The sequence below is a fragment of the Microtus ochrogaster genome, chromosome 6 (genome assembly GCF_000317375.1).
Source record: "Microtus ochrogaster isolate Prairie Vole_2 chromosome 6, MicOch1.0, whole genome shotgun sequence".
In the NCBI taxonomy this organism is placed as follows: domain Eukaryota; kingdom Metazoa; phylum Chordata; class Mammalia; order Rodentia; family Cricetidae; genus Microtus; species Microtus ochrogaster.
Window position 1 is genome coordinate 66999957 of NC_022013.1, and position 12768 is coordinate 67012724.

At 43.9% G+C, this 12768-nt stretch overlaps 1 protein-coding gene across 2 annotated transcripts in view; it reads left to right on the forward strand.

The window, feature by feature from the left end:
- The window catches only part of Cacna2d3 (calcium voltage-gated channel auxiliary subunit alpha2delta 3), an 833716-nt gene that overhangs the window by 257186 nt on the left and 563762 nt on the right, over window positions 1-12768 (forward strand). For both annotated transcript variants that reach the window (XM_005348768.3, XM_005348769.3), the window contains exon 4: window positions 10127-10186. In XM_005348768.3, coding sequence (XP_005348825.1) covers window positions 10127-10186 — 60 coding nt within the window. The remainder of the gene's footprint in view (window positions 1-10126; window positions 10187-12768) is intronic.

Here is a 12768-nt window from a genome sequence, read left to right on the forward strand (position 1 = left end):
AGTGTTATGTTGGGGTCTTCCTACCCTAGTTGACATAATAGAGTGACTCTTTTATAGAGCTGTGCAGAAGTTTGTTTCCATGGTGATTATAAATCCAAGCAAGTTGGCTAGCGTGATTAATCACAAGTGTGGATTTCCTCACCCAACTGCCACCCCTTTGTCCTTAGTGGCTTCATACTTCCCCACTGCCCCCTCCCGTCTTCTGAATTCATTGAACTCTTGCTCTATTCCCTGTCAGTGAGAGATCGGAAAAGAAACCTTTCCTCTATTTCAGCCGGCAGGGATTTCACACTAGAATAAAAGTCTCCTATATAGTTGGTGGAACTGAGGGAGCAAAGACCAAGGACATTGCTGCCTCATTTCAGGGACTCAGGAAGTGCTGGTACTGGAATCACAGTGAGCTGTCACCCGTGGTCTCAGCTGTCTGCAGAAGGACACCTGGAAGGGTGACATTGACAAAAGATGTCCTCCTTCTGCCATTATAGGGTATTTAAAAGGCCCTCACCAAGAGAAACTGACATTTCTTTTTTTCAGTATCCAAGTCTGTTGGGAACCTAAACTGGAGCCCTGCTGGCCAGGGAGGGGTGTGGCTTGTGTTTAGGCTGTGCTGAAAGCCAAGGGCCATAACCAGGTAACAGAATGGACCAAATGTAATGGACTTTATGTCAAAACAACCCCTTTGTTCTTTGTTTCACTACTGACCCCTTTGAGTTTCTATCCCAGCATTGCTACCATGTGAGTTTTAAAGAGTAATTCAAGTTTGGATCTTATCATTTGGGTTTAAGCCCAGTGTACCTCCTACTGTACAGAGCTGTGGCAGTCTACGTGGCTGAATTCAGAGTCCCCTGGAAGACTTACCTTCCAGGTCTGTGAGGACATTTCTAAGGATGCTTAGTGGGGGGGGGGACCTAGGGTGAATGTGGTTGGCACCAGGTCATGTGCTGAACTCCATGAACAAATAGGAATGGGAAAAAGGAGGAAGCCAGCTGAACGTGCGGGTTCATCTTTCCCTGTTTTCCTGTCTTCTGGGGCCTCATGTTTCTCCTGCCATGCCTCCGAAGCCACAATAAATTGTCCCCCCAACTCAGAGCCAAGACAAACCCGTCCTTCTTTAAAGTCTTTTGTCATGGTCACTACCCAGCCACCTTTAGCATCTTCAGCCCCAGTCTCTGTCCTTGCTCCTTGCTCCTTTTCCTGTCTGCTCCCCTTCCAAAATCCCTCTCCACAGCCCAGCAGTTTAGGGATCCTCGGCCACTGCCCGTCACTTGTCCTGGTTCTTTCATTCTGGCTCACCATCTTCTCTTTGAAGACACATCCTGTACCATGAGCCATGCCCTGCAGAGTTGCTTGCTCCCTGCTGTGGGCCTCTTAGGAAGGCAACCTCTTGGCACTTGGTTTTCCCTGTGTGTGAACTTGAGACGATCATGGGTTTCCCTTCAGGGGACAGTGGCAAGACTTACCTGGAGTCCTTGGCCAGGGTTCTGAAGGCAGTTTGGTGCATAGGTCAGGAAATGTGGAGTTCCGTGTTGGTCAGCTGTTGGCATGCCGTGTGGCCCTCCCGTTTACACCACACTGGCTGTGCTTTTTCTCCTGGTGTCACTGTGAATGCACCATCATCATCAGTCACCACCGCCATCACCATCATCATGTTCCCTGTCACAACAGCAGACAAAGCTAGCGTAAGTGGGCATTTACTATCTGCCAGTAACCTTGGCCCAGAATACTGTCACAGCCTAGATTCAAATTCCTGTTTTGTGACCCCAGAGCCAGCTTTTGAGGTCAATACAACATGCTGCCCTCCACAAACTGAAATTGCTCTTGTAAACATTTGGAAGGAGAAAGCAAAGGGGGAGTTTTGAACAGCTTTCGCCCATCCCAGATTTAATTCAATCTGCCTTGAGAAGGCGAAGTCTGAGTCATTGTGGATTGCTGTTGTGGCGAAAGGGCCAGTTGACTTCCTAACCTTGGGTGGTTCTGGCGGCTCAGGGCTGCCTGCCACACATGCTAGGCATCCATCAAAGGAGCTTGCTTTGTCCAACAGCTTAATCCCCGTGTTCCTGTCATGGGGAGGATATCAGTCAGACCTTTCAATCTATCTGATTTTCAGCCTCACTGATCACAGATTTTCCCCAGTGGAGCTGAAAAAGGGAGTGGAGGGCTCTTAAACGCAGCACAGAAGGAGCAGGTGCACAGCCTTGTGTTTCTGAGCACGAGCTTTGGAGTCCTTTCCCTGGCAGTAGAATTAGCTTTCATGCAACCTCCATGTAACTGTGAACTTGAGGCCCTCCTCCAAGTTCTGTCTGAGAGCCAGCCGTAGGAGGCGCCGACACTGTAGCTTCCTCCCTCCAGTCAAGCTGTTTTCTGCTGGGAAATCTTGTTTCTTCTGAACCCTGTCTTCATAGCCTCTCGTGCCCGTGTGGAATCCTTGAAGAGTATTCTGTTCATATTTCCCTCACGTACACACACCCACACCACTGTGCAGCGCGAAGATGGTCTTGTCCAGCTTATCAGAGAAACGCAAAGCCATGCGGATTCATCCAGTGCAAAACAGCGCACGAGCAGGAAGCCTGGATTCAGACCCTTGTCCTTGGAATTTGAGGCCTGTTTTTAAAAATGGCCCAGAAACTGCCAAGATCTGTTTCTTGAGGTCCCACGCAGTGATTGATGAGGTTCTGATTATCTGATGGGTCCTTAAGAAATACTTGTTTATGAACTGTACTTACCCCTTGTTACCTTGGCTATGATTCACCTGATTGTGGGACAGATGCTCCCTTTTCCCTTGTTGGTTGGGCACTAGCTTCAGTGCTCTGCTGTTGGGGTTCTAGCCATCACCCCAAGGAAGCCTAGGGAGGGTTGTAATGAAGAGTGGGATGGGATTTTATCCACCAATGTCAGGTCACAGGAAAATACCCTTTCTTCTCGTTGTGGAAATAAATGGCCGTTCTTCAGACCATGCTCTCACTTATCCTTGCCTACCCTCGTGGGAAGGTCCAGATAGTTCTAGCGTACTGGATGCAGCACATGTACATCTGAACCCCAGATCTTTGACAGTGGGAGATAGGAGGATCACTGGAGTTTACAGGCCACTAGCCTGGCTCCACGTTCAGTGTAAGATTCAATTTCAACAGAATGAGATGGAAAAGGAATCCAAAAGTATGACCCCCCCTAGGACCCTGGGCAATAGAGGAGAGGGGGTCCAATCTTGACTTGTTCAGTAATAAGGCTGATTATTATCTTAAATATCACCATAGATAGAGCCTTCATCCAGCAGCTGATAGAGGCAGAGGCAGAGACCCTTACCGGAGCACTGGACTGAGCTCCCAAAGTCCAGTTGAAGAATGGGAGGAGTGAGAATATGAGCAAAGAGATCATGAAGGGTTCATCCACTGAAACAGTTGCCTGAGCTAATGGGAGCTCACCAACTCCAGCCAGACTGGGAAGGAACAAACATAGGACCAAACTAGTTCCTCTGAATGTGGTTGACAGTTGCTTGGCTGGGACAGACTGAGGGGCCACTACAGTGGCACCAGGAATTATCTCTACTGCATGTACTGGCTTTTTAGGATCCTATTCTTTTTGGATGTATACCTTGCTCAGCCTAGATATAGTAGGGAGGGCCTTGGACCTTCCACCAGGCAATGTGCCTTATCCTCTCTGAGGATTAAATGGGGGTGGGGTGGGAAGTTATGTGGAGGGAATGGGAAGAGGGGAGGGAGTGGGAACTTGGATTGGTATTTTTTTTAAAAAAAAATCTAATAATTAAAAAAAAGAATGATCTGGAGAGTGATAGGGCAGAGCACCCAGCATTCTCCTCTGACCTCTGAACAGACATGTGCAGACTCATATGCCTTCATATACATGCACACATATACCACACACATGTACCATGCTCACATACATACACACAAAGAGTTTGTTATCCACAAAGGAAATACCCCAGTCATCTCAGCCAAAGGGCCCAGAGTGGACCTGTGTAGTTTTCCATCTAAATAGCCTGGATGTTAATGGGCAAACCTAAGACACATCCAGGGGCCCAGTGGGAAGTCATTCTTTAAATACTGAATCCTTTGGGAAAAGGGTCTTGGGCTAGTGGTTATACTGTCTTTCCTTCCCACCTTCCCCAGGCCCCTGGGTTCTTTGAGCACAGTTGGGCTGCCCCCCATCCTTCACAACTTAGCAAATGTCACACTTGAGCAAATGCAGCCTGACATGTTGAATGAAATGGTCTTAGTTTAGAAATTGACCATGTTGATAACAGGTTATTAATTTAATCAGCCTCAAGTTGATAACAGGTACCTCCTGTGGAAACAAAGATAATTTGCTATTGATTGTGATCGTGTCTCCTGATGGAAACCCTGGGCTTATTGTGTCCTGTTAAAAGCCCCTACACAGCCTTCCACAGTGTGAAGCAGGCAGGAAATGGGAGGTATGATGGCAGGGAGGATCACTGCACGAGGCACACTGGAGAGGTGTGTCTGGCGCATTGTTCTGGTACCCGCTTCCTCTGGAAACCTTATAGATGAGCTTTTTAAATCCACTTTGAAATGTTTGCCATGTGTGGAGCAGAAACGAGTTCTGTGGCTTTCAGGCAGAAGGTCATTTTATACAAAAATGTTCATTCGTGTGCAACAAAGCTTGTTCCTGCTACAGGAACAAAAGAGATAATGAAGCCTTCTTCCAAGCTGTTTTTCTCCGAAGAGCAATCTTCCTGGTAGTTAGCGATTTCTCCTTGCCTCTTCTACTGGAATTGAAAAGTAAAAACATTTGTATCAATAAAGATTACAGAATATGATTAGGCCCTCAGATATGATTTTAACTGTGGCCACAGCATAGTGGTGGGAAGCAGGGAAGCCCTGACTGGCTTCTGCTTCTTGCCTTTGTCAATCTTTCTAGATTCATCCCTTTGTTGTTTAGCCAAATATGCGAGCTTTGTTTGGGTTTTGACTAATATATGTTTCCAAAATACTGTCTTACCCGCAAAGTCCCGTCATCTTAGACACTGCCTTGGTATCTGTCTTTCTTCTGAATGCTTCCAGTTCTTAAGAGCTTGAATCTTGCTGTTTCTGGCACAGGTCCTGGCCTTCCTGGTAGCATTCTTTCACCCTTTATCTGTAAAGAACCATTTCTCCTTGTGCCCCTTCTGTGAACCTAGAGAGCTAGGAAGTGCCTTTCAAGACCTGTGGGGAAGGATTTCAGCACCAGCAGGAAGGAAAATGTAAATGCGAATATTTTGCTTAGCATTTTTCAATGTAATGGTGTGTGTGTGTGGTGTGTGTGTGTGTGTGTGTGTGTGTGTGGTATGTTGTGTCTCATATGTGTTGTTGTGTTTGGTACACGCACATGAGTGTTCAGGTGTTGACACCAGTTCGTGCTTATTCAGAAGCCAGAGCAGGGCCATCGTGTGCCTTTCTGTATCAGGCTCTGCCAGATTTCCTTGAGTAAGGTCTCTCACTGAACTCTTTAGGCTCCACTGGTCAGACAATGAGCTCCCATGATCTGCCTGTCTCTGCTGTCTAATGCTGGGATTATATGTCTCTACAGATAGGCCTGGACTTTTATGTGTGTGCTGGGAATTTCAACTCAGGGCCTCAGGCTTGCTGAGCAAGTGATCTTACCATCTGAGCTGTCTCCTCAACTTCTGTAATGATTCTTAAGTGGATTATGACTTTTGATGTAAGATAGAAGTGTTTCATACATCTCAGGATAAATCGATCTCCGAAAATGACTTCTAATGTACTAACAACCCTTAAGGAAGATAGAGAAATGTGATTTTATTTCTGGGATCTATTGGTTTTGAAGTACATGACTGTGAGAAACCTGGATCTCCGCAGTCCTCGAACTAGGAGCCATCCCCACGTCACGTTCAAAGCTCTCCCATTTCCCTCATTGCTGGCAGTCTTGGTTCTGAGGACACCGTGATGACCAAAGGCTGTAATCCTCCAAACCCTAGCACCTAAAACAAGATTCATGGGATCTAGGGGAAGAAGAAAATGAACCGTGCAATTGTAGATACAGTGGTGCCTTGATGACTATGTTTTCCCCCTGTAAATCGAGCTTGCTTGCGTTGCTCCGACAGAATAGACACCTGGTCTCAGTGTTGACGACAGCTCACGGGCTATGTCTGCATCAGTCATCACTGTAGCCCAAATCCAGGCTAATGATTATAGATTTTTCTTCTGAGTCACTGTATTTGAATTCCAACCTTATTTGAGGGAGAATTCATTTTTTACATGGAACTTGAGCCTTCATGTAAGTATGAAATGTATCATTGCGAAATGTTAAACAAAACCCACTAAATATATGAACTGTTTTGAAATCTTTGTTAAAATCAAGCATCACATTATAGCAGCTTTTACAGCACAGGGCTTTTAGCTTTAACAGGGGGAATAAAAATAGTTCTTTGCTGTTCCATATGGTTTTTATATGACTGTTTTGCTTTAAGGGTTTTCATCATTTTAAGGGTAATTGTCTCTCCCCAACTCTGGGGATTTTCAGGAACGTTTATTTATTTATTTTTTTCATTTGTACACAATTTGTTCCTGCTGGTCCCGTCAGCGGGAGTCTGTAGTAAAGTCTTTTGGAGTTAGCGTCAAGGTTCCATCACCTTTCCTGTCTCTCCCGGGACATCCTGTACTTTCTTTTCATCCCTTCTTAAGCCAAAATAACCAGGAACAAAAGAAAAAAAATAGAACAACAACAGCAAAAACCCCATTTTCTTCTTATCCAATTTTCCCTGTGACTCGTCTGCCCTGCCTTCTAGACCATCGTAGAAAGGTTGGCCTCTGTGAGGTCGTTAACCTCTGGCCTTGATATAAGTGTTTGGGGAGGAAATGGGAGCTGGTGCTTTCTGTGGTGTTGCAGAGATGCACACACATGGTCCTTGTCACAAGAAGTGAGATGTGATGTCCAGTGAAAGCTTTAAAAATGCTTTAATGTCCCCATTGTCCCCTTGGCAGCTTTGCCTTCATTGCAGCTATAAATACTGTCCACGGCCCATGGCCTCTAGTGTTTCTTATTTACAGAGATGGTTCTTGTTTGTATTTGTTTCACTAAAATGGAAGAGTTATGTAGAAATATAAAAAGAGTGCAAGGTGGCTTGCCTCAGGAATTACCGCTGTTTAGCCGGCAGGTGCTTTGTCTGAGGACGAGCATGCACACCCTGCTTTATTATTGCCGTTTTTTAAAGAGCAGAGAGATGCTTTGTCTTCAAGGAGGGAAAGGGAAAGTTGTGGCCGCTGCTTCTGTTTTCTTTACCTCAAAGCTCAGGCTGGAGTCTTCAAAGCCTTTTTAAAACTTCCAGCATTCAATTTTAATTAAAAACCACATTCAATTCTATAATCCTGTCTGCCAACTCAAAAGGGAAATTCACATAAGAGAAAATTAACTTATTATTATTAAAAGTACGCTGCCTTTCTAATAGATATAATAGAGAAGCTGCTCTCCCCAGGCTCTGTGGCCATTCCTTACATAAGAATATTAGCAAATTTAATAGATTTTTTTTTCTTCCCTGTAAGTGATAATCAAACTTACTTTTAAAACTCATCTCATTTGACTTGGGTGATAAGGATATTTGCTCAGGAGAGAGATGCTATAGGCTCTCCATGGCTACATACCAGAACTTGAAGTCAAATGGTCTCAACTGTGTTAGGTAAAGATAAATTTCTTTTTTTATTTTATTAACAATAAGAACTTCTTTACCTCGGGCTCAATTTCCATAAACTATTGGCACACAATGCCCTATGTGAGTACCATTTTATATAGGAAGGGTCGCAAGTCCTCTGTTCTTCCTCCAAGGCCTGTAGCTTTCAAGATGCTCGTTCTCATGGCTCTTGGGAGCAGCATTGGAGTCTGTTCTTGCAGTCTGGTTCCTCTACATCCCCCAGAAAATGTAAGTCTGCTTTTGTGAGCCGCAGCAGACAGGCAGGCAGGCAGGCAGGGTAGTCCTGCATCTGGCTGTGGGGCAGGAGCATCCTTCGATTCCGAGCCTTGTCCTAAGTCGCTTGCCGTGAAAAGTGGCGGGCAGCTACTGTTTGACCTTCTTCTCTTGAGTAGTATTCCCTAACCTTCTTCTGAGACAATGATGGGAAAATATCTCCGAGGATTAAGTTTTTTAGAGGCACGTGACCATTTAACTTGAAAATGAACGGGAAAGCTTTGATCAGAAGAATCAGATCCTCAACACCTCTCTGCTGTCAGCGTGTTCTTGCTCTTTTCAGCAGTAATATAGCAGGGTCCACTTGTTTCTCCAGGGTGTTGCCTCCTGTGCCAGAGCCTGGAATGGCAGTGTTTCTCGCTGAAATACATTTCATGTTATGCTCTACACGAACACTAAAAGCTATGGATACATATGCATCATATACATGCCATGCATGTATACATGGACACACTATGTTAGACATGAAATACATACAGTCCATGTTATGTAACATAGGAGTTAATGTTACATGGGATGCACGTGCATGACACACTTATGCATATTGGTACATTCATTCTTATGTAGAATGCTATATGCGAAATACACTTATGCATATTAGTACATTCATTCTTATGTAGAATGCTATATGTGAAATACACTTATGCATATTAGTACATTCATTCTTATGTAGAATGCTATATGTGAAATACACTTATGCATATTGGTACATTCATTCTTATGTAGAATAAATGCTATATGTGAAATATTCTTCATGTAGTCTTTCAGTTTATACATTTCCATCTTGTTTTCTTATTTGTCCATCATAAACTACTTTATTGTTTTATTCTGTTCCAATTCATTGCTTGTTTCAGTATTACTTTACAGTTATTGTGAAGTTTTATTTTGTCAGGGTTTTTTTTTTTTTTTTGATCATTTAGATGTTCCAGTGATTCCCCCCTCTGGGCTCTCCGTGTGCTTAGATGCCATTAAACATCTCTTAAAGGTGTTTAAGTAAACAAGTGCTCAAAATGCATGGGTGGTTTTGTTAATGTAAGTGTAAAGTCCTGTATGATATCTACATATGAATCTCCTCGTGGAACTGATTCCATGCTACATGCTTAGCAATTCCAAGTCTGTTACAAAGATGAAAAGAATAAGCTCTCATGAGCATAGGCTTTTTCTATTATTCCTGTCACTCATCTGTCACAGTGCATGAAGATACATTTACAGATTGCACACTGTGATCCCAGGAGCTGGCAAGCTACTCCGACTGGGACAGTTCTGGGAAGATGAGCATCCAGCCAAACCTCAGGGCAGTGTGCCCAGGCACTTCTTATTCTTTCTTCATTTTGTGTTTCTCACTGCTTCCATCCTATGTCTCTCTTCTCTAAAGATTTTCATGCCTTACAATGAAAATACATATGTACCCAGGGAGATGAATGAGACCTGAGAAATCTTGGAGATTTCTCAAGGCCCCCAGGATGAGGCAGAATGTGAAATGGGTGATGTTTTCAGTCTGTGGTGCCCAGATTCCAGCAACAGCAGTGGCACCTGGAGAGAGCTCCTGTTCAGCACATGACTGGCCCACTCACAGCATCTGTTTGGGTGGGTCCTGGGTAGGATCTTGAATTTTTCAATTCTAGCAAGTTCCCTGGTGAGAACAGTGCTGCCAGAGCAGGCACTATACATGACTGTGGTTTTCTGGGGTTTGAGTATTAATTTAATCTCAATGATTGCCTTATTGAGATGCTTATTATCAAAATAGCATTGGCATATAATAAAATGAAAATAACTTTCTCCTGGTAATGATGTATCAGAACTGAAGCAGAAAGAATTTGAATTCAATGATTAAGGTAATTAAAATAAGAATTCTTTCCCAAACCAGTGGGGAAGATTCTAAATCAATAAGAATTGGGTCCATAAAAACTCAATAAATCTTGATGAAGGACCTTTGCTACCTAAGTTATACCATTTCTAGGTAAATTTTGGATCCTCATTGCATGCATATTTATTTTAGGAGGCATAATTAGATAATGGAGGCAGAAACTAAAATTTGACTGTGATGAAATGTCCTTCTATTTCATGGAAGCAGTAATGTCTACCAATAAGATGAGCCATCCTTTTCAGCTGGGAAATCGCCCTAGTTTTTCCATAGTGTGTGTGGAGTCTAGGCCATACTCCTGACTCTGATTATTGCTTTATGTTTTCCAGCGGCTTGTGGAGGCTGCAGAAGAGGCACACCTGAAACATGAATTTGATGCTGACTTGCAGGTAACTGACTTTACTTTGAGTTAAATTGTTGGTGTGTTTCAGTGACTGGAGAGAAATGCTTTGGGAGGATGGTACCAAGTTGGCATAGATTGCGTCCTTCTTGTTGGGGAAGGGTAGCAATCATCGATCTTGTTCCCCCAGTGGCAATTATAGCAGATCATGTCACACACACACATGTATACCAGATTTCGGTAAAATTTTCCTGATATGGGGAATGAGTTATATCAGTAAACTAACGGTAATTGTTAGGGTTCGCAATGGGAGAGTGATAGAATGTTGGATATCCAAAGCTGTATTTCCCCAGCTGGAGTCTGGATTATGAGTGACTGGAAACCATGCCGTGATGTATTTGTCCTTGAACCGGTTGTTTAAGACAAGAACCTTACACTATGACATTAAGTCATTCATATTTATTGTAGTAGAACTCACACTCATGGCAGACTGATTGAAAAGAATTTAGGTCTTCATATAAAATAAATGTATTACCAAAGACAACAAGTGAGCAGAAAGAAAAACCCACCTTTTGGGTCCCTTGAAGGTACTTAGCTGAACTGTTTTTGTACCTTTACTTCACTGCAAAAAAGAAAAAAAAAAAAAACAGAAGGAGAAGTCTTACTTTTTAGGTCTGCTCTTTGCTAAAGAAACAAATCTCTTGCTCATGGGATAAAACCGGACTCTCTGAATATGGCGGACAATGAGGGCTGCTGAGAAGCCAAGGACAATGGCACTGGGTTTTAATCCTACTTCATGTTCTGGCTTTGTGGGGGCCTAGGCAGTTTGGATGTTCACCTTCCTAGACCAGGATGGAGGGGGGCGGACCTTGGACTTTCCACAGGGCAGGGAACCCTGACTGCTCTTCAGACTGGAGAGGGAGGGGGAGAGGAGTGGGCAGAGGGGGAGGGAAGTGGGAGGCTGGGAGGAGGCAGAAATTTTTTTTCAATAAAAAAATAAGGGGCTGGAGAGATGGCTCAGTGGTTAAGAGCATTGCCTGCTCTTCCAAAGGTCCTGAGTTCAATTCCCAGCAACCACATGGTGGCTCACAACCATCTGTAAAGAGTTCTGGTGCCCTCTCCTGGCCTTCAGGCATAAAGACAGACTATTGTATACATAATAAATAAATACATATTTTAAAAATAATAATAATAATAATTATAATAATAATAATAATAATAAACTCATTGGTTTACCAAAAAAAAAAAAGAAACAAATCTCTCTGAGTGGTGTGTGTTCCCAATCAGGAATTTAGTGTTTATTTTGCAGTATTTTTATTTATAAGGAAAATATAAAGAGAAACACAAATCTTAAAGTCCTAAAAATGGTGTCTCTAAAGCAGCTTTGGTTTGTGTCTCTTTCTCCTGGCTGCGCTAAAATGGGGAAACCCAAGCATGGGTAAACAAAGGGATTATTTGCAAATGACCGGCAAGGGTTAAGATACACTCACTGTGAACTTCAGGCCTGCTGAAGCTGCAGGAAGAAGAGAGTTCCAGACCCCAGAGGGAATGGCTACAGGGAGATGGCATCCCCTAGAACAGTACAGTTAGTCACAGCGAGCAGACTAAGGTGGACTCCAGAGGCAAACAGACCCCTGCGGGTTTACCGGGCTTTCTTCTTGTCCCATGTTGAAGACTGTAGGTTGGTGTTCAGATTCCTGAGTCATTAGGCTAAGGGGGTAGGCGAAGGTTGAAGATGGGTCAGGAGGGACTAGCAGAAAATATCTAGGGCGTGAGCTGGGCGTCACTGTTAGCTATAGCACAGAACCTAAAACAGCAGGCAGAAATGTAGAAAAGTGTAGGGAACCCTAGGGGGTGGGTGGAGAAGCAGCAGGAACAGTTGCCAACACTGGGGAAAGAATGGGAAGTTGGCACTTTTTTCTGACAAAATTGCAAGAGAAAGGACCGAGTCTAGCAAAGGGACTTTGCATATAGCAACGAGCACCTTACACGGTGGCTTTATGGAGATCTAGAGGCCACCCACCGGTTACTGCTGTCTGCAGCAAGCCCTGACTTCAGAGGAATAGAGATCCTAGAGTAGGCTGGAGGGATTAATGTGCACCAGGAGGCACATTCCTGAGAGCAAAGATGGCAAGAGCCTGTGGAATGCCCGGCCAGTGGGGTGCTGCTGCCTTCCTGTTGGAATCCAGGTGCCTTTTCAGAGAGTTTCAGTTGGAAATAACAGACCCTCAGATCAACGTAAATCTGTGGAGAGTGATTAAAGGAAGCATCTGGGGCCACTGTGATGGCCCAGTGGGTAAAGGTGATGCCACCAAATCCGATAGCTTGATCTCCAGACCCCAGGTGACAGAAAGAGAGATCAGTTCCTTCAGGCTGTCCTCTGACCTCCACATACACACTATGGCATCTATGTGACTCCGACCCTACCCTCAAAATAAAGAACGAGTTCTAATACATTTCTTTCCAAAACAAAGTAAAATAACCCAGTGGTGTGCTCCAATAAATGCACAGGTGTGTAATTAGATTCATCTTTAAGCACGGAGTAAAGTCTCTCACAGTAAAAGTTAACTAATACATATGGATGCGGCACAAATTCTAATTGGTCTTAAAAACAAAAACCCAGGCACCCGA